Raw genomic sequence first — 27,596 nt, 5'->3', positions numbered from 1 at the left:
GTGCGATGAGAATGGGAAAACATTGAAGTTTTCAAGGGTCTTTTGAACAACATGTTGTGGGCTCGCTAAGAGATCTTCGTGGGCTAAGGGGAGTAAATATTTGAACAAAAAATGGTAAATACCAAAGCATTTAAATAAATTGCTTTGAGCAAGTGGAATGGGGGAATTTCTAAACAGGAAAAGCGTATTGTTTGTAAATAAATGTATCGTATCAATAAATTTCTTAGTAAATGGCTAGTAAGGCGCTATTATGGTAATTACCCAGAGGTCGAAGTTAGGGATATTAAATTAAAAGTTTAATGTTTTGATTTTAAATTTTTTCAGATATTGTTAGGTATATTTCTATATCAAGTTTGTTGTAGTTATAAATGAGTTAAGGGCGAGAGCGGCGATATCTAAGAATATGTATTAGTTAAAACGAATGTTTGCCTCCTCAAGCAAGGACCTTCCCTCACTTGTTATCACAATTCTCGATGACCACCACATCGCCATAGTTTGGAGGCGGCGTCTCCGGTCTGGCGGCACCACTCTCGACCACATCCGTGTAGAATCTAGCCGTGGAAGTGGGCGGCGGCGTGGTGGGGGAACTCGCCTCCCGATCCCGATCCCGGCTGGTGAAGAGGTTGCTCCGACTGAGGCGCCGGATGAGGGTGGCCGTGTTCTGATTGATGGTCCGGTAGTACTGACTGCGGGCCGGACGACCAAAAAGCCGGGACACGAAATTGTCCTGCGGTCCGTAGGGTTGGCGGACGACGGCACGCGATGCACGCTGAGGATTGGAGCGTCTGGGGTGGCGAGTCCGCTGCGGTGACCAGGTGTGAATGGTGGGCAGGCTATCCTGCGAGGGATCCAAAGGAGCTGTTGGTAGGAAAACAAATTTCAAAAAATAGTTGGACACTCTCCTAATTGAGTGGACCTACCTGAATCCCCATCGACCACCTCTGGGCTGCTTTTCTTCTTGCGCATCTCACAGCAACTCTTAAGGCACAGGGCAAAGGTTATGATGAAGATGACCATGCAGACGCCCGTCGCGCCGCCCACCACAAAGGCCAGCTTGAGGTCATCCTCGTCGTAGGAGTGTGAGCGTATGATTTCATCTTCCAGCTGGGAGTTGCCCCCGGCCAGGAGTTCGTGACTCACGCGCTCCAAGCAGGTGCGGTATCGCAGGCACAGCTTCTCCCGGCTTCCCTCGCACACATCGCTGAGGGATGACATCTGGCCGTCGTCCTCCTCGCTGTCCTGTTCCTCACTGGAGTCCAGCTCCCGCCAGACAGAGAGCACGGATTGGGGACCTTGGGTGCTGGGCTCGAAGTGCTCCATGCGTTCAAACTTCATCTTAGCCTCCTCAACGACATCCACGTCCACTTCCTCCTGTGCGACCGGCACCTCCTCCTCCACGCAGTCGCTCATGAATATGGCCACGCCACGCTGTCGTAATCCAGTGGCCACTTTGGCCAAAGCCCGATCGCAATTGAAAGGATTTTCCTCCACATTCAGGGAGGCCAAATAACGTGGGGCATGAAAATCTCCCGGACTCAGGGTCACTAGCATATTCTGAGCTAAATCCAGTTGACGCAACTGGGGCATGGCACTCAAAAGCTGGATTCCCAATTGATTTACCTGCGAGTTGCGCAGATTTAGAGAGCGAAGCGTTGGACTCCTTAAAATGGGTCCTTTTCCCAGGGTGGACAATTTGTTTCCCTCCAGATTGAGGTGGATCAGTTGGTTGTTGGACTCGAGGATATGTTCATCGATCTGCTCCAGGCGATTGTACGAAAGATCCAGGTATCGAAGTCTGGTCAATTCCGAAAAGGCATCACCATAAATTGTGTGGATGGCATTGTGAGCCAAAGTGAGGTTGAGCAGGTGAATAGTGGTCTACGGATAAAATAAGATAATAAATTGTTATACATTAAAATTTTTTTTAAGAAGAAAAGAAGTTGATATATAACGTTAGAATTGATGTATGATGACTTACCTTGAAGGAGTCATCATCAATGGTTGTTATATCATTGTAGCTTAGGTCCAACAGCTCAACCGTTTTGGGCATTTCTATATTGGCGCTTATCAAACGCTTGGCACTACACACAACAAAGAATATACATATAATTCAATGCAGAACAGAACCCAAATGAATTTCTAACTCAATGAAAACTCACCTGCATATCGCTCGATTTCGCTGGGCATACAGATCACAGTGGCAGACAGTGGGACAGAACATTTGCAGTTGGGTTTTGCTCCTGCAGACCTGAAGAAGGACACAGAGCAGTAGGCCCACGTAGAGCAGGATCTGCTTAAGACCCAACCACATTTTGGGCTTTACGACACATTGCAGAGCCATAAGCTAAAGGCAAATAATATTTTCATTGACTGGAAGGGACGTCCTCAATTAATGGTTCCTCATTTTCGAGATGGTTGGTTTGGGAATGCTTGCTAGTTTTCGACTGACTGAGTGCTTAAAACATGTCTCTCCATTCACTTTATGACTAACTGATGAGCTGTATTCCAATGGTGGGATACCATACTTTAACTGGTTTCGTTATAAAATATTAAATAACGAAATTCATTAGCTTACTGATATGCCCGGTTAGAGCTCTACACTTCCACTGCAGATAAGATAAGCCTCTTTGTTATTATCTAATCAGCTGATGCGGCTATATTCGTGTTTCGATGGAAGAGCGTGAGTTTCTGTGGTTTCACTTGTTTGGAAAATGCAGAGCTATAAAACCCAGGTGAAATGTGTAGCTGATAAGGTAATTCGGCTATTTCTTTATCTGCAACTTATTGGACTTTCCACAAAAAAATAAATACTTATGTTATGTTTTGTGTAACTTAAGAGATGCAATTTTTCAGTTCAAAGTGCTAATCTATCGTGAGTTAGATAATCGTAAAACATTAATCAGTTGGTTTTTTAAGTACTTCTAATTTCTGTTGATTGACGAACAGATAAGCGAAGATTTTTAAGGCATTTATTGCACATATATTTTTTGCAAGCTTTACAATTGAATTGGGCACTTGTACATGGTATTGAGACGTTTAATATCTATCTCACTCATCTTCAAACGCTGACCCATTTTCTCCTGACCCTCGGGATTCAGAGCCACAATTGTGGCCTCGCCGTTGATCGAAAAGGCCACGGAACTGTAGTGCAAGACGCTTCCATAGTCGTAGGGCTCGTCGAAATCCCCCACAACGTCATCTTCGTATTTGACAAAGTTTTTCTCATGGCCCTCGGATATGTTCTCCTCCACAATCTTCACGAACTCATCTCGATTCGGAGAGCATTGCTGATGATGGAATCCCAAAGTGTGGAGAAGTTCGTGCTGGATGGTTCCCAGCCTGAAGCAGCCAGAGTCCAGTTGGCCAGGTTTAAGTTTGACGGTTCTTTCACCCGGCTGATAACCCACTTTTGAGCTACAACCCGAAGTGGAAGGCAGCACAAAAACATAGTTTTCCTCGTCTTCAGCAGCAGGCACAAAACGAATACAAGAGGAATACTCGATGATTTGCATGCCAATCTTAATGTATTCCATATTTATTATTAATATATTTTTAAAGTTCATTAGCAAACCGATCTATCTACTTTCATACCGAACTCATCAGAGATCCTGTAAGGAACTGTGGCATTTGGCCAACGACGTGTCTCAGAAAGATGTCCGTTTCGAGTAAAATCCACATCCATATCACCCTGGAAGTATCCTGCAGTCAGCTCTGGATCCGTTTCCTCATAATGAGTACTGTAGGGAGCTGGAAAAACCACAGAGCACAGAGTGCACAGCAGGAACAACTGAATCCAAGCAGCAATCATTTTCGACTGATTTAAAGAGAATTAACAGCTAATATATTGCTAATTATCGCAAAATGTGCGGCCTTAAGAACTACTTGTGATTTATTAGCGATAAGAGTCCGCGGAATATGAAATACTACAAAAATGTGTAGGATTTCCACAAATTGCGGGTGCTAAAGCACTTCTATCCATTGTTACTATGTTCTGCTTTAGAAAAAATGGAAGTCCGTCCTTTAGTTAAGTTCTCTGTTGGGAAGTTCACTAACCAAAAATATTTGTTATTCCACAACTTAATAATAAATATTCTATCCAAAATACATATGCAACTATAGATGTAATCGCTATATGAATAGCCTATGAACTATATAAGATTATTGATTTAAACCTAAGTACTAACACAGAATTACAAAGTATACAGACCTGTTTAATTTCAAATGTTATTCTGGAATTGTTTTTAACAAGTGTCAATATTTATTGACTTAAATATATTAAAAACAAATTAACCAAGTTTGATAGAACACTGATGCAAAGTCAAATCGAGTTGGACAATATTTCTCGAAACATCAAGTCTGAACAGGCCTGATAATTTCAAGAACTTAATGCTCTTGAATTTGTATCTTTCAAGGAGGTCTTAGTTTCTCTGACTGGACAAGTTGATCGTTAACCAGCGGAGCTCGAGGCTACTTAGCAGCCCAGCTTGCGCTTCCGTTTGGTCACAGTTCCAGGCTCAGTCGCATTCCTTTGCCCAATCCCATTCTCCTGGCCAAGATGTAATGGCTGAAAATCCACTTGTCCGCTTTCCTCTCCTCACTCAACTTCCGTACTCGGTTTGTTGGCTTTAATTTATGGCCATGTCCAGACGACTGCTGCGGCTGAGTCTTCGACTGAGACTTCTACTTTTACTGCAACTGCAACGGCAATGGCAACGGCGCCTCCTGTCAGTCAGTGTGGGCGTGGCCAGTGGTCGTCACATCCGCTGTTTGCCAGAGGTTGGATTTGTCCACCCACACCTCCCATCGAATGATCACCACAACGTTGGGCAGTCAAAATGGAAACTTTTTCACACACATTCTCAGCTTTTGCCGCTCGGGGTTTTTCACTTTTCAGCTATAGAACCGGACCGTCGGAAATAGTTAACTTTTATGCGCATTTCAAATCGAAAAGTTTTACATTCAAACTTTATTAAAATTACGCTCGATGCCCGTCCAATTGTGCCTGCCAGCTAACGGCTGGACGGATCCGAACTGCGAACTGTTGGTCGCCATCTTCATGGCCATTGTCGCGGAGGTCCGCAAAGGTTCCAATTCTTTGTTTCAAACGCGTTTGGAGTTGGGAGTTCCCTGGGCATTTGGGCTTTGAGCTGAAATGGGACACATTGGATAAGATTAAGCCATTTAAATTTAGAATCTGCATGAAAGAAAATGTTTGACTTTTATCTATGACCCATAAATATAACTAGTTTGGATTTTTAGAATAGAGTTGTTTTTTAAATTGCTGAGAACAATTTGGGGATACTACTTAAAAATTTTTTCTATAAATCAAAGATAAGAAGTACCGAAAAAATAAAGAACTTCATTAAAGAGTCAAATATTTATCCATGTCCCTTTTTTTATATCTCTTAGAAATAGTTTGCGATATTATCTTAGTCGCTTTAAAATTTCGTAATTATCTCGGTGAAAATTTCCCCACTAAATTGGGAAGTGCATTCCATCTTCCTCCATGTGGAAGGAAAACTGGAGAGTTTTTCGCCGCCGAGCATTTGCATTGTTGTTTTGACTGCTGGCGCCTTTTTGTGGTCATTCCAGTGGCCCCCCCTTAGCCGCCGCCCCTGGCCAACAGTTCCCGCACTAATGACCGACATTGCTTCCTAATTACAAAAGTTTTGCATGCACTCGCTGCAAAAGGATGGTGGGCCGAATTGCTTGCCGAAAATGGCTAAAAAAATAAACTTTTAAGTTTATTTTATTTCCTTTATTTAATGTTGGAGCGCTTAAAGTTGAGCTTTTCATTTGGTTTTTAGTGGCCTAACTAACGACTCCATTAACCCAAGGCGGCCACAATACACATGTTTGGGTAAGCAAAAAAAAAAAAACGGAGAAGAAAATATTGCATCCAGGCCGAGGAGAACTAGCACTCAGTACATTCCAGTTGCACGTATGTCATGTGACACATGCTGACCCAGGAACTAGCTACTGGATCCGTATCCAAAGGGCCCACTCTTTCTGGCCATGGGCCGCACTTAATGATAAACAATGCTTGCGGTCAGTTTAACATGCCGCGCTATTACCCTGCCACTCAGCCGCCCTGCGTCCTTCGTCCTTTTAACCATGCTACCCCCTTGTGGCAGGACCGAAAACCCAAACACCCCCTCCCGCATAACGAGTGGACAATTTACACGCTGAAACTGAACGTCAGCGGACATTGGGGCGACAGGGGGTGGACTAATTGATACCTCAGCTCTTCGGGGAAACGACCTATTGACCTGCAACTGATTTGATCTAAAATGCAGCTTTGGTCGGGGAAATGTTTACACATTGATTTTACTGGTTATTTTCAAAGAAGGGGTATCAGTTTCACTAAACAAACCAATTATACAATTATATTTGTTGTTTTGGTGTTCTTATTTTTTCATAAACATATTAGGTTTCTTTATAAATGAGTTGCATTTGTTAGAATAGAAGGATAAGTTTGTTATCTGAAGACAATAAAAATTCTTAGACTTAATTTTCGGTTCAAATTTATTAGTTTTTCCTTTTTAAGTTTTCCTTTTGTTGGTATGGAAATATTGTACATATTTTTCACGTAAAATTAGCTTGATAATAATCAAATCTATATATAAATAATGTTATATTTTTAAAGATATTTATTACAATAAAGGTCTTTTATTCATCAGTGTTAACTCTAAATTAAGCTTTTAAGAATTATAGACTGCAAAATATACTCATTCAAAGTCAAAGACTCCCCAATAGCTCCATTCCAAGTATAACTAGCAAACTAGGGAAAAGAAGAAGCGACAAAAACAGCATGGTTAAAAGAGCAGTAAATGAGAATTTATCCACTTGCTGACCAACGAGACGGCCCAAACCCCCACCCCCAGCCCCTCCTCGCCACGCCCCCCATTCCCAGGCAGAGACACAAAAACCTTGGGCGGAGATATAGGGGGTGTGGTATAACTGGCGGACACACGCACATCGTAAAGTTTTAATCGGATGTTGTCCAGCTTTACATGACGCCATCTACTGGCTTAGAGTGCAATATCCTGTGGCACGCGATAACATCGAGCAAAAGAGTTGGGTGGAAGTGGCACAAACGGCGGACAAAGGCCGGCGTGGGGATGTGGCAGAAGGGGGCGTGCCACCACCCTTGTTTATGCGAAACGCCCGGGCGAAACAGAAACGCTTCTGGCCCTTTGCTTTTTGACGGCATTTGGCATTGCCACAGCCACGCACAACAACTACAAGGACTCGCCAGGATGCCCAGCAATTCCGTCTATGGGCTACAAAGCCGGCACAGTTTCTGGCACGGCTACAGATACAGATACAGATGCCGAGGCTAAAGCCAAAGCAACAGCAACAGCCGCTACAAAGGCTTAAAAAGCGCTCAACACGAAAAAAATGAGCGGAACACTGGGATGGAGAAAAGACAAAAGGGGGTCCTTTGGAAAGCCGAATTGGTGTGGCTCTGTAGATTATCAAAAAATCGAAATTATCAACGTGATTATATTATCTTATAAGTAAGGGTAAGATTTTCCCAACTGATCATATGAAAAAACCCAATTTTCTTTAAATCGTATATCTTAAAGAGTTTTGAAATCATCTGAGATTTGTGTTGGTGACCATTAATGTCGAGCCTTAAATAATTTACTTTCTAAAACACTTTACTGGAAGAACGTACCAGTTTCAGGGCACAAAAATATATTGTACCAAACGTCCTATTATATTATTATATCGGCCGTCTTAAATTAATTTGAAAACCACCAACGATTTTTGATAATTTTAAAGATATTTAATGTATTTTATGTGTTTTGTATGGCAGTTATTCCAATTCAACGATTTCCTAAACATTTAAATACGGCTTTGCCAGACTTGACCTTTTGCACAGAGAACTAATAAACAATGGACGTGGGTAATTTAAATTTATAAGATAAATTCCCCCGATGACTTTTATGATGCATGACTCTCACCTTAGCCCATTCGAAAACTTTGACTTAAAGTCAGCAGGCCTCGGCAAACCTCATAAACAATACATTGTATCCTTGCAGGCAAAGTGCATACAGAATGGCAGTGAAATGTGTGGCTCTTGTTGTTTTCTGGGCTTCGGTCAGCCGCTTGGCTAGACGCACACTTGGCTGGATGGCCGGGATTCAGGATTCAGTAGTCGGGATTTTCAGTGGACTGAGGGGACTGCAGAACTACTGCCCACGAAAGCAACCCACTAAAGCACCAAGCCAACGAACCTCGTTGTCATTGTCGTGACAGGAAATTAAGATGAATGTGGCGAGCAAACTGCAGTTTCTACGCAGGGGTTGTCCCTTGTAGTTCCTCCTCCAAACCCGCTCCTTTTGGCCCTGTGCTGCCTTATTGTCGTTTTTCTATTCGGTTAGACAAGGGAGAGACAGACGGCTGCCTCTTAAAATATTCATAACACAAACTGTTGCCACCACTATCTCGAGTGCAGACCGCAGCGGATGCAGGCGGACCGGGACAAATGGCATCGCTGGGAGTAATCCGGAAAAGCTGGAAAAGCTTCACCAGCGTGGGAAAGTTGCGCGTTTGAATTAATTGATTTTTATGAATTTGTTAAGTGAGTTTTCCATGCCCCAGATAGCAGGCGGGAGTTCATGACTGCGCAAATGTTGGCTTTGGGGAGAGTGCAAAAATGTGTCACCTATTAACTATGCCTTAAATGACAGATACATACGAAACGTTGGTAATTCAAACTTTTTATTTATTTTGGTTTTTGTCAATTTTTTTATATTTTAAATCATAAAGTCAATGCTTTTTTAACTTATATAAACAATCAATGGTAATTATAGGTGGTTAAATAAATATATTTTGACTCGGGACAATCAAATTTGTCAACAAAGGAATTTATTGCCATCAGAAAAAATCAATTTATACTTACAAGCTAATAAAAAAAATGCATATTCTTTTAATTGATTCTACTCGCATTGAAATATTTATGAAATTATTAAATTTAAGATTAAAATAATGATTTACAAAAACAGTCCATAAAAGAACAAAATTTCTTTAGTCTTAAAATAATTTAAAAGCCCTTAATTATGAAAACCATTTCAATAAATTTAAATAATAGTTTTTTCATTATAAAAAACGATGTTCCTTCGTAGGAAACATTTTCTTTCCCATTCTAGACACTTTCTGCAGCCTAAATAGAGATAGTACTGTAACCAGAGTTAGAATTAAAATTTCATTAGCAATCGAACATATTATATATAAATTTTTTGTGTTTTAATAATTTCAAATTTGTTTATGCGTTTGATTCTGTTGTTTACCCCTGTTTACAACATTACCTGCGTTTAATAACCCCTAATAAAGGCAAATTCCCCCGTGGTGGTCCTGGAAAAGTTGTCTCAATTATTTGAGGACAAGCCATTACATCGTAAATGAGGCAATATTAATGTGAAACTTTCAAATGTTTCCGTTTGGCTTGGAACTGGAGGATAATAACTTAATTGAGCCATTGCACGCATGGGAGCGTTCATTTAAAAGTTGAGAAACTGTCATCGTCTGTGCTCCTGGCTAATCCCTGGTGCTTATATAAGTCGGAGGAGAGTCGACATTGTTCAACAGTCTTGACTTTGACATTATGGGTCGCTACGTGCCCCGTTTCGCTGATGGTCAGAAGGTGAAGTTGGCTTGGCCCTTGGCTGTGTTTCGATTGAATCACATATTCTGGCCCTTGGATCCGAGTACTGGGAAGTGGGCCCGATATCTGGACAAGGTTATGGCTGTGCTGGGATGCCTGATTTTTATGCAGCACAACGAAGCGGAACTAAGATATCTGCGTTATGAAGCTAGAAATCGGAATTTGGACGCCTTTCTCACTGGCATGCCAACCTATTTGATCCTGGTGGAAGCCCAATTCCGGAGTCTTCATATTCTCCTGCACTTCGAGAAGCTTCAGAAGTTTCTTCAAATATTCTACGCCAAGATCTATATAGATCCGCGAAAGGAACCCGAAATGTTTCGGAAAGTTGATGGACAAATGCTGATAAATAGATTAGTTTCCGCCATGTATGGAGCAGTAATCTCACTCTATCTAATCGCACCTGTATTTTCGATAATTAACCAAAGTAAGGATTTTCTATACTCAATGATATTTCCGTTTGACTCGGATCCTTTGTATATTTTTGTGCCACTGCTTTTGAGCAATGTGTGGGTTGGCATTATCATAGATTCCATGATGTTTGGGGAGACTAGTTTGCTGTGTGAATTAATTGTGCATCTTAATGGTAGCTATCTGTTGCTCAGAAGGGACATGGAGTTGGCCATTGAAAAGATTTTGGCAGCCAGGGAACGTCCATATATGGCCAAACAGCTTGAGAAACTAATTATCAAAACTCTGAGAAAAAATGTGGCTCTAAATCATTTTGGCCAGGAGCTGGAGGCCCAGTATACTGTGCGGGTTTTCATCATGTTTGCCTTTGCTGCTGGTCTCCTATGCGCTCTATCATTTAAGGCTTATACGGTAAGAGAATCTTAAAAAAAATTTTTAAATATAATATATTACAATCATTCATTAAATATTTTTTAAATCCTTCTAAAATATTAATTTTTAACAGAATCCCATGGCTAACTACATCTATGCGATTTGGTTTGGGGCCAAGACAGTGGAACTGCTTTCTTTGGGACAGCTTGGCTCAAACTTGGCTTTTACTGTGAGCCAAACAACCTATTTATGAACTATTTAAGCAATTTTTGTTTTCAATTTAGACGGACTCTCTCAGCTCTATGTACTACCTAACCCAGTGGGAGCAAATCCTGCAGTACTCTACAAGTCCCCGGGATAACCTGCGATTGCTTAAACTTATTAATTTGGCCATTGAAATGAACAGCAAACCCTTTTATGTTACTGGACTAAAGTATTTTCGCGTTAGTCTGCAGGCTGGCTTAAAAGTGAGTGAAAAGCAATTTCAAAAACATTCAATTAACACCTCTTTCACAGATCCTGCAGGCATCCTTCTCGTACTTCACATTTCTCACTTCGATGCAGCGTCGACAAATGAGCAATTAAACAATTCACATTTTTTTAAATGCCACACGGCTGCCTCCTTCTGCGACTCTAGTCCGCTGATACAAATGATTGCATATTAAAAGTCAATTATTGGTGAATTAATTTTAATTAAATTAAATTGATAAAAGGCGCTGGCTCACACGCATCATTGACTTTCGCTTCTTTTGCTCTTTTTCCGTGGCTGTGTGTGAGAAAATGTGCGTGTCCATGTGGGTGGCCTGAAAATGTGCAATAAAATATTCATGATTTCTGTGCAGCAAAAACTTGCAAAAAGTTAATAAAACTTTTGCCACTGCTGTTGGGTAATGAAATTAGAATATCGCAAGCATACCAAACGCAAAAGAGAGTCAAAAAAAAAAATATATAAATTTCCAGCTTTCCATGTTTTGCCATCTCTGGAAATGATCAGCGGCCATTAAGCCGGGTTTGGTTGGCATCGTCTCTGCCGTAAGCCATAAATCTCCAACTTCGGAGGAGACTCCACCCTGCTATGTTTCAATTTCCTTTGGCACGAACATTTTGGTAAATTAATCCATTAAAGTTTCGCCATGAAAATGCACAAAAGTTTTCACATAAAAAGGCCATGCATCTCGCTCGCACCGAGCTTAGGCTGTCTCCATCTTCCGCCCATAACTCCCTCATAAGAGGAAGTCGAACTTCGACAGGCGTGTCCCGCTCATTGATAATTAGACCCTGTCGACGTCTCCATGGCCGTCGATTTCAGGCTTCGACCCGCCCCATTAGCCAATTTGTACTTCATTATCGCCGTGTTGTTCGACTGGGTCTGTGTGCCACTCCTCGAGGAGCTTGCCAGGACTAATGAGTCCTATTTGTAGTGGAAAAGGGTTTGTTTCAACCCCAATACCATGTACCTAAGGGTAGCCTAGTGTAAGATTACTTACTTCATTTTTATCAATACGATTACATTTTATTTATTTTTATTTTAAGTAAAAACCATCAGGTAACTTTGTTTCAAATGTGCCGCTCCTCGTCTTGCTTGCCACTATTGAGTTCTATTTGTAGTTGGATTTTGGTTGGAAAAGGGTTTGTTTCAACCCCAATACCATGTACCTAAGGGTAGCCTAGTGTAAAGTATCTAACTTCATTTTTATCAAAGCGAATAACTTTTAAGATAGCTTTTTATTCTGGTATTTTAAGTATAACTTGGCTTCAAATAAACCAGTTTATAAATGCTTAGATGGTAAAATATTGTATTGTAAAAAATCCTATCTTACTATACCCTTTTTTTTAAAGAATTTTATCCAATAAAAACAAAACCTTCGTTGTTGATTTTCCGAATTCTTTTCAATTAGGCTCTGTTCATAGAATCCACTCCTGATTAAAATAATAAAATAGAGAACCGGAATTTCCCACATGGATTCCAAAGCGTGATGTTTGATATCTTTATATGCATTGACTGCAAGTCGCAATAATGGCGCTTAATTAGAACCGACAGAGTCTGGGAAAAATGAGCATTTGGGGGGCCAAAATATCCTGGTTCTGCACTCACATTCCCTTATCGCTCCCACTGGCTTTGCTGAACTTTTGTGCTAGCCACTGAAAATTTTATATTTATGCTTGTGTTGCCAACTGAAGCTAAAGGCAAATGCACAAATGTATAGAGGGGTTAAAGTGAGTGCAGGAAAAGTTTTTAGCTTGTAATTATCATTAGCGATATTGTGTCTAAACTTTTCAAGCAGCGCGTGGAGCGCAACAGCAAGCGAATAAAGTAAGAAAGGGATTCTACCGCTTTCGCAGGGACTCAACTCTGATTCAAAGGCCTTAAATCAATTACAGCGGAAAAAAGGAGGACACTTGTTAATTGCCAGATAAAGCGGCAGTGATTCGCTTTTATTGCAGTACCTGTCATGCAATACTTTTCGAACTGACAACACGTCGTATGCTTAATTAATTTTAAATGCACTTTAAAAGTTTGCCCTTTCGAGAAATGTCCTCCTGGGAAGCGAGGTGGCTGCGAGGCATTTTCACCTTTAAGTCAACTTTCCCCTGGCCCCGTTAAAAGTAAGAACAACCTAGAAAAAGCCCCGAAGAAAGCCCATTCATGTGTGACTGCATTTGTCAGTCTACGGCCCAGAATCAGAATGAGGCTCCGAGTCCTGGCATTCACATTCCTTTGCCCAGGTCCTGTGAGTTGTGTGTGTAATTATGTCTGAGATTATGCCCACAGCCACGACGGTGCTCCTACTACAGCTGTCTGTCTTTAATATGCCACCGCAGCCTCCATTTCCATACCATATTATTCCGCTTTATTTCTCACCAGTGTTGCCAACCAGAAACTATGAACATTTGTTAAGCAAATAAAATATTTTATCTTATTTTTTTAAGTAATATTTCATCTTCAGCTTGTATATTTTAAGCATTAATCATTTTTTTTTTTAAATATTTAAATTTAACTAGGAAATGTATAGCTTGGCAGAGCTAATTCTCAGCTTTTACGGGCTTGTCGACAGCATCAAAAGTTTCTGCGGTCTGCCAGCTCATCTTCCCTTGGCAACGCTGATGTGTTGGCATTTGCTTTTGCTTTTACTTGCTGGCTGCTTTAAGTGGAGGTCTTGAGATATTTTTTCAGGGCTTGCCTTCGCCACGTTGTTCATATGCAGTTCCTCTGTCGCACTGCAAGAAAATACTGATTTCCTTATTGACCGCTTATAATATTAAGTGCAAATAAATAAACTGGGAATTTCTAATTTTAAGGCCACTGTAAACTGTTTTTTAAAGATATTTACAATTTAATTAAATGTGTACAGAGCTACCAGTTTTAGAAGTGCAGAGTATTTATTTACCATACAATTTTGTCAAGTTGTGCTCATTAAATGCCAACAACCTTAATTGCAGTGTACTCTGCTTAAGTATTCTCATTTCCCTTCAGTTGCCGCTGCTGCTGGTGGGTTTTTGGCTTTTGCCTTGGCTCGTAAAGTCGCAGGAAGTTATTATCCTAAAAACTTTACCCCTGAGGGCAATACAAACAAAGGCGTAGCAGGGCAACAAAGCGCAGCATTCATGTCTGACTATGAAATGGCTATGGCTGCACTCGCCCGCCTCTAGAACGACCCCCTGAATACCCCCTGAAAACCCCCAGAAATACCCCCTGAAAACCCCACATACACCCACACATGCGTCTCGTTAGCTATGCATGAAAATAGAATGTCATAAAATTAGAACGATCATAAGAAGAGCGAGGGGCCAAACACACAACACAAAGAGCTCGGGAAAAGAAAGCGAAAAGAAGAAAGCGGGCCTCCAGCCAGCTGACTTTTTTACTGCTCTTGGCGAAAACTTGATGGCCAGGCGTCCTAGTGGCCGCCTTAACCCATTAAATTCTCTTTATTATGCCAGCAATATTTTCTCAAAATAAAAAGCAGGAAATTCCCAAGACATTATGACTTTAGAGCGTGATAATCGCGTTGGGATGCTGGGCAAGGACGAAATTTGATAAAAAAAGTGATTTAATTGAGTTGAGGTTTGCAGGAAAGGGGATCGTTATGTTTGTTATGATATTGAGTAAGAACTTTTAATTTCTTGCACTTAAGATAAGATATGATCATTCTCTTGAATTTTATGTGTGGTTTTAGTATTAGTTTAAGTATTTTAGTTAGTTAAGTTGAAGTATTTAAGGTTTTTTATAAAACTTGTAATATTTTCAGAGTCATTAAACTTCTAATCATTTGACGTGCCGTCTTCCTAAATTAAACACTCACTCTAAAATTATCTCCTAAGGTAAGTACACATTTTAAATGCCTTGTCGGTAAAGCAACCAACTTAAAAAGCTGATAAAACCAACAGCAACACAAGGACTAAACCACCTATTCCGTACTGGATGACGTTGGCCCATCTTTAGTTGCAACTAAAAAAGCAAATGCACTGCTTGCATAAATTAAATGTTTACGACTTCCGTTTTGTGGGCAGGTAGCTCTGGAGAAGCTTTGGCTTTAGTACAATTTGTGCCATTAAAAAACCAAATATATGTATATGCGAGTCCTTGTGTGAGGGAGATAGAGAGCCGAGAATACGGCACGGTCTACGCAGATAGTTCGTCCTGGGATTATACGGAATACGGAAGGACTCGGACTCCATGGGTTGGCTTTAGGTGCGGGCTTCTCGGTCGCATGGTTAGTTGCCTGGCGCGCTAATTTTTAATTACGACCACTAAATATTCAATTTTTAGTTGCCGGCAAAGGCAAACACTTCCTCTATGCTGGCCGGGGCTTTTTGTTTTGCAGATTAACCGGTCTGTGGTAGAGGTTTTTCGGTTGGCAGGGGGGAGTCTCTAGTTTCCTGTCAAGTGCAACAGCTCGTTAGAATTGCAAATGTTGCGATTACTTTGAGAGAGGATGTAGTCTGGCTATGTATATGAAATTAACACAATTGGAAACGGTTTTTATCCTCACGGCAGTTCATGCAGCTAACAAGCAAGTCTAATTTGACGTGAGGATACATTTTCCTAGGCAAAAACAAAGTATAACCAATTTGGCTTAAAGATACCAATGTCAATTTATTAATTAGGATCTATAACTTATATTTTCATAGATAGCCAAGTTATCTACTACTAGCCTCTTGGGCTTACTATATAAAGATTATAGGATTAGCAGTACATCCTCCGTAGGGTTTCCACATCCTTTGGACTCAGTTGTCTTGCCTTGCCAATTTTTGCATCTGCCTTGAGAGGAACGATAGTTGGTTTCCCGTTCTTGGAGAATGCAAATGGTCCATAGTGCATGATGCTGTCGTAGTCGTAACCCAGGCCAAAGTTAGTCACTCCATTGGCCCGAAGTTTCTTGAAGTTCTGTTCGTGGCCGGGTTTTATGTTTTCCGTATGAATCCTTACATAACTGTCCCTTTGCGGATCGCTCTGGGTGTGATAGAAGGCCAATGCATGGAGTAGTTCATGCTGTATGGTTCCACTAGACATGCAGCCCCTAGCCAGATTTAGAGCCTGGTCTACCCGGCCCAAATATCCCACATACGACCAGCAGCCGGAACCTTGCCTTTGTATTACCACCTGTGGCTCTCGACGGTTTTCTGTCCTGCGAAATCTCACACAGGTCTGCGATGATATTTCTGCCATGGCGCTTTCTACACGAGCTTGGTCCAAGGAAGCTATGGCCGCGATAAAATATAACAACCTTTTCTACAATGTATTTCAAAAGTTTCTATAGACCAAGGTGCTGCCTCTCCAATAGAACTCTGCCCTCGATTTTACAACCCGAGATTCTGGGTATCCTTCAAAAAATCCCTGCTGTTCTGGGATGATTATGATATCATCCTCGTGAATTTCAATCGTAGGACGAGCATGGCCCGAAGAACCGAGGGTAAAAAGCAAAGCGATTACAAGGTAATGCATCTCGGAACTGATTTCCAGTTATCAAGAGCGAGACGTTTTTATTCGTTTGGAACACAATGGACTGAGATAATTCCTCTAGATTGCGCGAAAAACCTGCAACATTGCAAAATTTATTGTCCTATGGTAACATCTGTTTATATCTGCAAGTGATTTAAACCCTAAAAACTGAGTGTAAATCTTTTTATGAGGGCTTGTTTCCGTTTTTATTTGTTTGCATTTTATATAGCTCTATTGAACCCTTTGGGCCTGGAAGCATTTAATTTTTCTCGGAAGCAGTAAATGTGTTTACCCCATTAGAAGACAAACACTACCTATATATTATGACTGTTTTTATTTAAAACAGGGATTACATTAAATTTGTTATCAAAAAAAAATAAATCTGGGTATTGTATTTATAATAGTCGCTATATCAAACTATTAATTGCACCCTTAAAATATGCTACAGTAGTAAATAGCTGGCTTTAAAATTTCTTACAAATTAGCCTTAGATAAGAACCCTTCGTTAGCTACCGATCCTAACGATTAGATATAATTTAAAATCATAAATTAGAAAGATTAAAGATTAATTCAGCGCGCGTGCTTTAAATTTGCCTGGCAGTATTGAATGGAGCGTTTAACAACCAACATGTATTATTACAGTGTATTATACCTGATTTTGGTTCTGATCACCGTCGGTTTGGCCGCCCCATCCGAGCGGATTGAGACAGATCCAGAGCTTACTGCTGGATATATCGAGGGTGATATGGTGCCTAGTGGAATGTCGAGGAATATTTGGCGCAATGAGACCTATCGTTGGCCCAATCGAGTCATCTACTATCACATCAATAGCTATATAGGTGAGAGCTTAAATTGAATTCCAAGTCCCTCAATAATTAGTAATAATCTCAATAGATGAAGAGCATCGGAACCACATTGTAAGCGCCATTCAAAAGATCGAGTCCATATCGTGTTTGACCTTTAAGGAGGCCACCTCCGATCAGAAATACTATGTGAATGTGACCTCCGAGGAGGGCGGTTGTTTCTCGTATATCGGTTACCTAAACCGAGTTCAACAACTAAATCTTGAGAATAATGAAATAGGAGTCGGTTGTTTCCGCCTCTATACGATTGTTCATGAGTTCTTACATGCCCTGGGATTTTTCCACCAGCAGAGTGCCGCCGATCGGGATGAATATGTGCAGATTGTGGAGGAGAATATCACCGAAGGCATGGAGTTCAATTTCGATAAATATACCGAACAGACGGTCAACGATTTTGGCGAGAAATACGACTATGGCAGCGTTATGCATTACGGTCCCTATGCATTTTCCAAAAACGGCGAGAGGACAATAGTGGTTTTGGAGGAGGGCAAGGAAGATGCCATAGGCCAGCGACTGGAGCTGAGTGAAACTGATATCAAAAAGCTAAACGCCATGTACAAATGCCCTACTGTTTAGAAATGAACACTGTTTATCGTACCGCCATTCAGCGTTTTCTACCGGCGTAATGAAGATAAATTTCGTTTCATTATTGTCATCTTTTGCTCAAGCGAAATATAATCTGTTTATTGTGTTGACAAATGCAATTAGGCGAATGTTCGTCGCTGTCGTTTACCTTCAGATTAATTTTGTCACTGATTTTCTTTATTTTGGGGGTGGAAAGGCATTGTAATGCTGATTGAGATTGGAAAGGTTGCAAGATGATATTACGCAATGGGACAGGTCATGGTCGGTTAGTCTTTGTTGTTTTCGGAGCGAAGGAAAAGGAGAAAGGTGGTTTGGGAAGTTAAGGTATTGCAGGAGTAATTTAAAGTTAATTGAGATAAGTTAAGGTAGAGTGAAGTAAATAAGTTGTTCTTTAATGTGTAAATTAGTTATTTATTGATATGATGCTAATAACAAATTGTAAATTATTTGGTGGTGACAGTGGGCATGAGCTATAGCTGCTGTAGGCCTTCAGCTCTTCAGGTTATATATAATTTTCAATTTCTTTTCTTTGGCCTATTTGTGATGCATAAATTATACTTAATATTATTATAGGAAATTCGTATTTTCCCAGTGAACAAAATGCTTCCTCATCCCAACTTCATCCATATAAAAAGGTATGTAGATCTTATCTCGATGGCGGGAATTCCAGAAACGCTAGCTAACTCTACCCTGAATTAAGATTATATATACCCGACGTATATTATGCAGGCAACCTTAAACGATTAGATAACTACTTAGCAGTGACCATTGGCTTGCCATAAAAGCTTAACTCTGTTAAAGACCATAAATTATCCATTGAAAAACTATACCGCTTTGTCACCTTATAATTGGCGACGTAAACAGTTACTTGCTGACCGTGAAGCCATCAACATGAACACCTGGACCTTAACTTTGGTGGTTGTACTCCTGGCTAGCTGCTGCTGGGCTGCTCCTGCTGCACAGGAACGGATTGAAACCGATCCGGAGCTGACAGCTGGCTATATTCAGGGCGACATGGTTCCCAGTCCGGAGGGAAGGAATGGTCTTCGAAACGAAGCCTACAGATGGCCCAACCGCATTGTCTACTACTACATCAATCGGGATATTGGTAAGGACATATACTCTCTGAAAAGGTTAAATTAGATCGAAAGCACGATTCGACATAAATATAATCTAAATGTATAAAAAATAATATTTTATTGTTAACACAAATTTTTATTAAAAATACAATTCAGACACCGAACATCGCGACCATATTCTGCGAGGTATTCGCATCCTCGAGCAAAATTCTTGCTTGGTTTTCAAGGAGGCCACCACTGATCAGGAATATTATATAAACGTCACCTCGGAGGCGGGTGGATGTTTTTCATATGTGGGCTATCGCAACAGGGTTCAGCAGCTAAATCTGCAAAACTACGCACTGGATTCGGGCTGCTTCCGGCTGGGAACAATTGTCCATGAGTTCCTTCATGCCCTGGGTTTCTACCATCAGCAAAGCACATGGGATCGCGATGACTACGTGCGAATCGTTGAGGAGAACATAACGGCGGGCACCGAGGGCAACTTCAACAAGTACGATAACGAAACCGTCGAGGACTACGGGGAACCCTATGATTACTCCAGTGTGCTGCACTACACGGCGTATGCGTTCTCTAAGAACGGAGAGATGACCATTGTGCCGCTGCAGGAAGGCGCCGAAGAGGTGATGGGACAGCGATTGCAAATGACCCAGTCTGATATTAACAAGCTTAATGTCATGTACAAGTGCCCTAGGCAGGTGTAATAATTATAAAGGGTTATACAATTAAATACAAATGTATTTGTTACCACAAAAGTTTGAATTTTCATTGAGGCGCAATGGAGGTTAGGGAAAACCTAAGCTAAGATAAGGGACAAGAGTTCCAAATATATTTACATTTGATATAGATTTCAACTGATTAATTTTACTATCCCAACATCTGAAAGTATGCAAGCATTATTTTGTACGTTATTCAAAGTTGTACTTTTCGGCATAAATTAAAATTAGAATCGATAACCATATTATAAATGTTTTTGTTATGCATAACACCATCAAACAATACCGCGCCAAACGGGATAAATTCCAATCTAATAATAAAATTTTATTTAGGCTTTTGTTCTTTAATTTCACCTGCGATATTTCTTTGACCTATTAGAAAGTTCGCAAGTGTTATAACTAACACGAATTATAAGCATGTCGTTTTAAATTGAAATAAATATATTACTATGTTATTCATGGTAAATTATATCAGGCTATAATATCCACTATTACGACTAGCCGTTTAGTATAGTTTAATATCTGGCTTCATCATGTTTCTTCTGGCATTAGCTCTAATTTTCCTGTCTGATAGAGTAGTTTTCGGTAAACCTTTTATGGATCCGGAACTGCTTCCGGAGTATTTTCAAGGGGACATCATAGGTGAGCCGTTTCGGTCCCGGAACGGGATGACCAATGAGATCTATCGCTGGCCCAATGGCATTGTACATTATATCATTAAGGAAAACCACTTTAGTATGTATGCAGACAAAGTGAGATGTTCACTGGTTTAACATGAATTTCCAAGGTGGCAGTCATTATCTGGAAATTCTCAAAGCTATGTCCATCATAGAGGCAAATTCGTGCATTGTTTTCAAGCCGGCCACCAAAAAAGAGCGTTTCAAGGCCGTCATCATTAAGTCGAATGGCATGGGCTGCAACTCCTATTACTTGGGCTTCAGGAATAGAACGCAAGTGGTGAACCTCCAGACTTATCCACTTGGCGAGGGTTGCTTTCGTATAGGTTCCATAATCCACGAGCTCCTCCACGTCCTCGGCTTCGAACATCAGCATGTGGCACAAAATCGAGACGAGTTCGTCAAGATCCAATGGAATAATATTAATCCGGAGTACAATATTAACTTCCTTAACACCGACACTACAACACAGTGGCACGATTTTGGAGAGGAATACGACTACGAAAGCCTTATGCACTATCTACCAACGGCCTTTTCCAAGAACGGTCAACCCACAATTTTGGCTCTAAAGGAGGGGGCCGTGAACATGGGTCAGCGACACTATTTGAGCGAAAAGGATATTCGGAAGCTTAACAAAATGTACAAGTGCCCTGGTTATGACCAGGAAGCCTCGATACAAAAAATCATCTTAATATAACAATAAAAATCTTACTTGTACGAGAACTGATTGATTGACTAATATTCTAAAGACAAAAAAAAAACGAATAAAAAAATTATTTTAATTATTATTATTATTATTTTTATTATTTTAATATTGCTTTAGATTAATCTTGCCCTGATAACAAACCTTTGCAAGCTTTACAATTAATTAATTTACAAAATAAAACGATAGATCAATAATTTTGTACCGCAGTGTAATAATCACACAAGCGTATAATTCTCTTAATTCAATTCTCTCACCTGAGTTATATTTTCTGTAAAGAAGTCAGTTGAGCACTTTGCTTATTGCCTTGAATGGGTTATCACTTAGTCCCCGGTTTGTAGACTCGTAGAGTAGAGAGACTGTAGAGAACTGAGTGCTGTGATAAGGCCCTGAATGTGAACACCTAATAGACAACCCAATGAACAAGCGATTACGCGTGGCTTGGTTGTTGGGCAGTAATCAGTTATCAACCGACGATTTTGAAGGAATTACTCACATTTGGGGAGCAGAGGTTTTAATTATATATTTGTTTTTGTTATTTTTGTCGGCACTTAAGAATCCAATCACTGTTCATATAATTCGCTATCACACACAGGTAATCACGAAAGTCCAAGAGACAAGCCATGACGTATGTATGTTAGAGATATTTATCGTAAACTTACATGACTAATGGAAGGTTTCCATCTGGGCGCCTCGCTTGCTGAAAGGTGACATGCAGTAAACCTTGATCTAATTGTACGTATCGATTGTCATTATCAATTTGCGAAATAAGTTTCTGCCCGTTTGTATCTAATCTGAAATGTACGGCCAGCCTTCGTCCGTGTTTTATATTAAGTTGGCCATGCTCTCTGGCCAGTTTACTAGTCTATTTCGAGGAACCTAACTGGCAAGATGTCGAGGTCTGGAATAATATATCTTCTGCTGCTGCTGCAAGTGGTGCTTAACTCTGGCAAGCCTCTGCCAGCAGGTGTCTATGATCCGGAGGAGGCGGCTGGCTTTGTGGAGGGGGATATGATGCTGACGGAGGAGCAGCAAAGGAGGCTGGAGCATGGTGCTCCAATGGCCCGCAATGGACTCATCAATACGGAAAGGAGATGGCCCGGAAATGTGGTGGTCTACAGGATCTCGGATGACTTTGATGCGGCGCACAAGAGTGCCATCCAGAGTGGCATCGATACCTTGGAGCAGAACACCTGTTTGAAGTTCAGGGAAGCCACCGACGATGATACGGCCTATGTGACCGTTACGGCCAAGTCAGGAGGTTGCTACACGGCAGTGGGATACCAAGGAGCGCCGCAGGAAATGAACCTAGAGATTTACAAACTGGGCGAAGGATGTTTCAGGCCAGGGACCATCCTGCACGAGTTCATGCACGCCCTGGGATTCTATCACCAACAGAGCTCGGCCATACGAGATGGTTATATAAACGTGGTCTATGACAACATAGTGCCCGGCAAGGAGTTTAATTTCCAAAAGTATGCCGACACAGTGGTGACCGATTTTGAAATGGGTTACGACTATGACAGCTGTCTGCATTATCGACCAGGAGCCTTCTCCATCAACGGCGAGGATACCATTGTTCCGCTGAATGCCACTGCGCAAATTGGACAGCGAGTGGGTCTCAGCTCAAAGGATATTGATAAGATCAACATTATGTACAAGTGCCCCATTCAGCTGTGATTCAGAATCGGGTAGACTATGTACTAGTATACTAATTGTGATATATATATATTATATATAGCTATATTTTTCAGCCACCGACTGAAGCGATTAGATCGGTTTTATTGATCTACGCTGTCATTGTCAATGTGGTCTGTACTATTTATAAAGAAGCGTAAATTAAAGCCATATTCCTCTATGACATAGTCTCTGATTATTTCTTATCTGGAGGGTACAAAGCACAATCGGGGGCAAGAACTATCAGTGTTTCCGTTTTCAACGCTTCGAGAATTCAGGCCCAAACCGCAGTTTGTGTGCCCATGTGTCGAGGTCTAGTAATTGCGTGCTGCTAATGCGATTTATATGCGAGATGCAAATGTCTGGGGAGCATCTGGGCCCAGGGAATAGGGGCCTGGGACACCTAGTATTGCCTGGAACTCGGAGGACCTCGGCGCAGGCACTCAATTCTCACATTTTGACAGCGCTTGTTAGACCATAAATTCGATTCTCGTTCGTTTCGACGACACGGCTTCTCCTCTTCCCTCCACTCCGAATATCCTGCAACGTCTTCCTTTGCGCATTGTTTCATCCGAAATTAAGAAAGGACCTCAGTAGCGGTGTACGAGAATGTTTTGGGGAAAATTACCATACACCAAGGAGCAGCGACAAATTTTCCAAAGGCATTTTACATGGCAAAATGAAATTGCAAAAGGCACAAGTTCGGTGATTGATGTAGTTTTAGGCAGATGGTGCCCAAAATAAAATTACTATAATTTTTCTTTAGGGTTTCTAAGGGCTTTTACTTTGATTGTTTCAAAATTTATTTAAATGCAGCTAATTTCCAAAAAAAACTTTTATAAAAACACTTAAAAGCTTTAATAAGCTCCTGCGTTTACCCTTGATTATACATTTTTAATTAGGTCTTAAGTGGAGGTGTCAAAATGAATAATGAGCTTATGCCCATTATCAGGTATTGTCCAATTAACGATTAAAAGTCATTAAGATTATTTTAAGTCCGTCGGTTTTCTTCAAAAAAGTTACACAGTACACATTTTTGTGCTGAATGGTTGTATAAAAAACTAGGCGTATATGTAATATGAATAGTTACAATGGATCCCTTTGTATGCCCATTCAGGATGTTTACTTTTGGTTTTTTCTTATCTTGTGAATGAGGCAATATATGAAGTATTAACACTGCATCTGATTTTTTCTTATCAAGACATTTTATTGGTTCTCGTAAGCACTATCAGTGAAAAGGCCCTATGAACAAATATTTACAGGTGGTAATTACATTAGTAATTAAAAAAATAATCGAATTGCAGTGAAATCAATAACATTTATGTCCGGAAAGTCCGCCAATTGAGTCATCACAACCTTTGTACTAGACATTGACCACTTATAACATAATCTTAATGAACAGACTTAATAGCCCCGAATTCTAGTAATGTTTCTATAGACAAGGGGAAATACCTAGTTTAAGGCTGACGCATTTTCTTTACCAAATTTCACAAGGTGCTTAAATTGACTTCACCTGACTTCCGCATAAAAGTGTGCCTCATTTTTATGGCCAGCTAGAGTCGACTAATTGCGTTCAGCCCAAAAGTGAGCCATAAATAAGGCAGCATTTTCTATTGCATTCAATATGCAAATCAGCTGCAAACAATTCCAATTTCGCTGGCTCTTTGGGGGATCCGCGCTTGCCAATAATAACTCATGGAGGAAAGTGCGCGTCCGCAAACAGAAGCGGAAGCAAAAACCCAAAAACCCAAAAACCGAAGCCACATGAAATATGAAACGAATTGTAGCAATTTCCCCAAAGGCGCAAAAGCGCATATGTGACCGAGTTCGAAACCGAGAGATTCTGGATTCAAGATGGGCCACTGAACTACAGCATCCCAGTCTTTTTGGCCTCTGCGATTTATTGCTGACGAATGCGTATTCAATTTTAAAGCATCGCCGAAATGATTTATACATTTAATTTTATTTTTCTTGCCCAGCCGCTTAGCGGAAATGAGAAATCACTTGCAAGGGCTTGCATCCGTCTTTCCCCTACTCGTCGTCCTTTTACGATCCATGTTTTGGGCACAATTTTTCATCGCTCATATTTATGACTATGACGTCGTAAAAAATTATGCTTTAATTTGATTATGGTGCTGCAAAGTGTGTGTGGTTGACGTGGCGTATACGCAATGTGGATGGCTATAAATTCGCTAAAGATTATTGGGTCAACGCCTGGGCGTTTCTTACTTGCAATTGAGTTTTGTGACTACTTATAACGTTAAAGATGACATGCAGTTCAGAAGTATTAAGTCAAATAAAATATTTTACTTAGTCATCAAACTTAACTTTAGATAATAAACGGAGTTTCACGAAATACTTGTTTGTTTTCGCCGAAGTGAAGAAACGAGGGATATGGCTGTATCGTAAGAGGAGGGGCAATTTTGTTGGGAAGAACAAAAAGAACGCCCTATTAAATTGAGCCATGGAACACAACAAGGAAAGTTAATAAGCGACAGCGAAATGTTTCTATTTTATTTACCAAGTACGTAAAGTTGATCGCCTGCGAAGACGAGAGATCGGCAGCACTCTATAAGGCTGCAATTGACAAAGTCGGCGAGGTCTACCCCGGGGCCAAGCTGGCAGTTTGTGAGGCTGCGGACATCCCGTCTCGACCGAGAGCGAGGGTGTGGCTGCCGTCGGAACCATCGGAACCAGAGGCTATACTCAGCCTGCTGACCAGGTTCAACCCAAAACTGCCAACAGACGGTTGGAAGGTGGTCAAGGTGGAGAAAACCGAGCGAGTCACCATGAGCGTGGTTATCCTCCTAAACCAGGCCTGCTTGGAACCCCTCGCAGCCCAGCAGCACAGAGTAAACTACGGGTTCGACAAGGTGCAGCTTCGTATTTACGACACCGATAAAACAGCGGCAGACAACCTGGCTGCCTGTGCGTCGTACGAACCCCCGAGCGACGACGAACCAGATCACGAGGAGGCCACCCTCACCGGCTACGTGTCAACCGACTCGGAGCTGACGGAGAGCCTGAAACAGCTGTGCACCCAGGACACAACCCGACCAGGGCGCTCTGTCCTCCAGGACATAGCGGAGGAAGCGGAGGGTACCCAGCCCGACCCCAGTCCCAAAGATGGTGCAGTTTCTGCAAATTAATCTGCACCACAGCAAGGCAGCATCCGCTGCCCTCCTCACCCGCCTGGCAACAGGCAACATAGACGTAGTCCTCATTCAAGAGCCATGGATTGTTGGTAACAACATCTGTGGCCTATCAACCCCCCTATACAAGCTATTTTACACCAAGGACAAGGGTAAAACCAGAACCTGCATTCTTACAAAAACACACTTTAACACATTTCTTATTCCACAGTTTAGCGAAGGCGACCTTACCACGGTCAGACTGGAGCTAAACGAACACACCCATCACACCATAGCATCATTCTATCTGGCTCACGACCACGAAGGGCCACTACCAAACACCACTACACAAGAACTCATACGCACTCACTCATCTAAGGAACTCATCCTGGGTGGGGACGCTAACTCACACCACACACAATGGGGAAGTACAAACACCAACGAAAGGGGTGAGTTACTCTACGACTATCTCCTTCAATCAAATCTATTCATCTGCAACAAAGGTAATGACCCAACTTTCATCACTAGAAATAGGAGGGAAGTACTAGACATTACTCTAATATCTGATCCCTTACTTAACCAGCTAGACGCGTGGAAGGTGGGGATCGAACACTCATTCTCGGACCACCGATACATAGAATTTACAATAAGTCTAGAACATCCTCCCGCCGAGAACATAACTAATCTAAGATTAACCAACTGGGGATACTATAAAAATCTCCTCAACAGGAACCTACCCGCTCCTCCGACACACATACGCAACCGTCAAGAATTAGATAGCCTAGTTAACACTTTTACTGATATCTGCGGTGAGGCCTTAAAAAGGGCTTGCCCAAGTAGAACAGTCAAAACAAAGCACAAACCCCCATGGTGGAACCCAACCCTAGCGAACCTTAAAAGAGAGTGTAGAACTTACTTCAATAAAGCTAAATACAACAATAGCGAATCCTCCTGGAATCTATATCAGTCAAAACTAAGCCTATACAAAAAGGAAATAAGAATATCAAAACGAAGAGCCTGGGCTAACTTCTGCAGTAGCATAGAATCTACTGCGGAGGCATCCAGACTCAGAAGAATTCTAGCTAAAGCTCCAGCTACCATTGGCTATCTTAAAACCAATGCTGATGGCTGGACGGAAAACAGTCAGGAAACCCTTGAACTACTGTTAGACACACACTTCCCTAACAATACCCAGGTAGTGGAGGACCTCCACATAGAGGTGAATCTAGACGACCAGAGTATTGCCAACATTTCAAACCCTGACCGCATTCAGTGGGCAGTTAACTCTTTTAAGCCCTTCAAATCACCTGGCCCAGATGGGTTCTTCCCGGCCCAGCTACAACGGACATTAGATATGTCCCTTCCCTGGCTGACAGTCATCTTCCACGGCTGCCTTGCTCTAAACCATATTCCAACAAGGTGGCTGGACGTCAAGGTAATCTTTATACCGAAAGCCGGCAAGCCCTCCCACACTAACCCAAAGGACTTCCGCCCGATCAGTCTCTCTTCCTTCTTGTTGAAGACCCTGGAAAGGCTAATTGACACCCATATCAGACTAACCATCGACCATAGCCTACTCTCCGACGCACAGCATGCGTACCGTAAGGGTAGATCAACCGATACCGCCCTCCACTCTCTAGTGTACAGTATAGAACGAGGCTTCCACAATAAGGAATACTCTCTTGCAGCGTTTCTAGACATAGAAGGCGCCTTCAACAACGTCACCCCAACGGCGATCACTGGTGCTCTGACTGAACTGGGCATT

The 27,596-nt window shown here is 41.5% G+C and overlaps 9 protein-coding genes across 9 annotated transcripts; 6 read left to right on the top strand and 3 right to left on the bottom strand.

Moving 5' to 3' along the window:
- Window positions 1–295: 295 nt before the first annotated feature.
- Window positions 296–2,463, bottom strand: LOC108008286 (matrix-remodeling-associated protein 5). The gene is made up of 4 exons (XM_017072090.4): window positions 2,160–2,463; window positions 1,979–2,081; window positions 921–1,878; window positions 296–858 (listed from the first exon to the last, which is right to left on the bottom strand). Exons 1-4 carry the CDS (start codon window positions 2,339–2,341, stop codon window positions 452–454), a joined length of 1,650 nt encoding a protein of 549 aa, XP_016927579.3. The 5' UTR covers window positions 2,342–2,463; the 3' UTR covers window positions 296–451.
- A 490-nt stretch (window positions 2,464–2,953) lies between these two features.
- Window positions 2,954–3,829, bottom strand: LOC108011189 (seminal metalloprotease 1). Its single transcript, XM_070995614.1, has 2 exons — window positions 3,585–3,829; window positions 2,954–3,537 (listed from the first exon to the last, which is right to left on the bottom strand). Exons 1-2 carry the CDS (start codon window positions 3,806–3,808, stop codon window positions 2,997–2,999), a joined length of 765 nt encoding a protein of 254 aa, XP_070851715.1. The 5' UTR covers window positions 3,809–3,829; the 3' UTR covers window positions 2,954–2,996.
- A 5,713-nt stretch (window positions 3,830–9,542) lies between these two features.
- Window positions 9,543–11,193, top strand: Or35a (Odorant receptor 35a). The gene is made up of 4 exons (XM_017078339.4): window positions 9,543–10,495; window positions 10,590–10,685; window positions 10,741–10,923; window positions 10,973–11,193. Exons 1-4 carry the CDS (start codon window positions 9,614–9,616, stop codon window positions 11,039–11,041), a joined length of 1,230 nt encoding a protein of 409 aa, XP_016933828.2. The 5' UTR covers window positions 9,543–9,613; the 3' UTR covers window positions 11,042–11,193.
- Window positions 11,194–15,640: 4,447 nt separating this feature from the next.
- On the bottom strand, window positions 15,641–16,634 carry LOC108012703 (zinc metalloproteinase nas-13). The gene is given in 1 exon segment (XM_070994403.1): window positions 15,641–16,634. A coding segment is annotated over 1 exon segment (759 nt). The 5' UTR covers window positions 16,404–16,634; the 3' UTR covers window positions 15,641–15,644.
- Window positions 16,635–16,991: 357 nt separating this feature from the next.
- Window positions 16,992–17,967, top strand: LOC108010573 (seminal metalloprotease 1). Its single transcript, XM_017075455.4, has 2 exons — window positions 16,992–17,239; window positions 17,295–17,967. The coding sequence occupies exons 1-2, from the start codon at window positions 17,008–17,010 to the stop codon at window positions 17,837–17,839; spliced, it is 777 nt and encodes a 258-aa protein (XP_016930944.3). The 5' UTR covers window positions 16,992–17,007; the 3' UTR covers window positions 17,840–17,967.
- Window positions 17,968–18,704: 737 nt separating this feature from the next.
- On the top strand, window positions 18,705–19,682 carry LOC108009548 (seminal metalloprotease 1). Its single transcript, XM_017073995.4, has 2 exons — window positions 18,705–18,956; window positions 19,084–19,682. Exons 1-2 carry the CDS (start codon window positions 18,740–18,742, stop codon window positions 19,629–19,631), a joined length of 765 nt encoding a protein of 254 aa, XP_016929484.3. The 5' UTR covers window positions 18,705–18,739; the 3' UTR covers window positions 19,632–19,682.
- Window positions 19,683–20,159: 477 nt separating this feature from the next.
- Semp1 (Seminal metalloprotease-1) lies at window positions 20,160–21,052 on the top strand. The gene is made up of 2 exons (XM_017075939.4): window positions 20,160–20,378; window positions 20,431–21,052. Exons 1-2 carry the CDS (start codon window positions 20,177–20,179, stop codon window positions 21,015–21,017), a joined length of 789 nt encoding a protein of 262 aa, XP_016931428.3. The 5' UTR covers window positions 20,160–20,176; the 3' UTR covers window positions 21,018–21,052.
- A 566-nt stretch (window positions 21,053–21,618) lies between these two features.
- Window positions 21,619–22,881, top strand: LOC108008066 (seminal metalloprotease 1). Its single transcript, XM_017071861.4, has 2 exons — window positions 21,619–21,758; window positions 21,835–22,881. Exon 2 carries the CDS (start codon window positions 21,915–21,917, stop codon window positions 22,701–22,703), a length of 789 nt encoding a protein of 262 aa, XP_016927350.3. The 5' UTR covers window positions 21,619–21,758; window positions 21,835–21,914; the 3' UTR covers window positions 22,704–22,881.
- Window positions 22,882–25,094: 2,213 nt separating this feature from the next.
- Window positions 25,095–26,197, top strand: LOC139353238 (uncharacterized). The gene is made up of 3 exons (XM_070996824.1): window positions 25,095–25,105; window positions 25,180–26,004; window positions 26,064–26,197. Exons 1-2 carry the CDS (start codon window positions 25,095–25,097, stop codon window positions 25,847–25,849), a joined length of 681 nt encoding a protein of 226 aa, XP_070852925.1. The 3' UTR covers window positions 25,850–26,004; window positions 26,064–26,197.
- Window positions 26,198–27,596: the final 1,399 nt, after the last annotated feature.

The sequence above is a fragment of the Drosophila suzukii genome, chromosome 2L (assembly GCF_043229965.1).
Source record: "Drosophila suzukii chromosome 2L, CBGP_Dsuzu_IsoJpt1.0, whole genome shotgun sequence".
Classification (NCBI taxonomy): Eukaryota; Metazoa; Arthropoda; class Insecta; order Diptera; family Drosophilidae; genus Drosophila; species Drosophila suzukii.
Note: the sequence above shows the minus strand (reverse complement) of the source record. Positions and strands in the feature narration are given on the sequence as shown.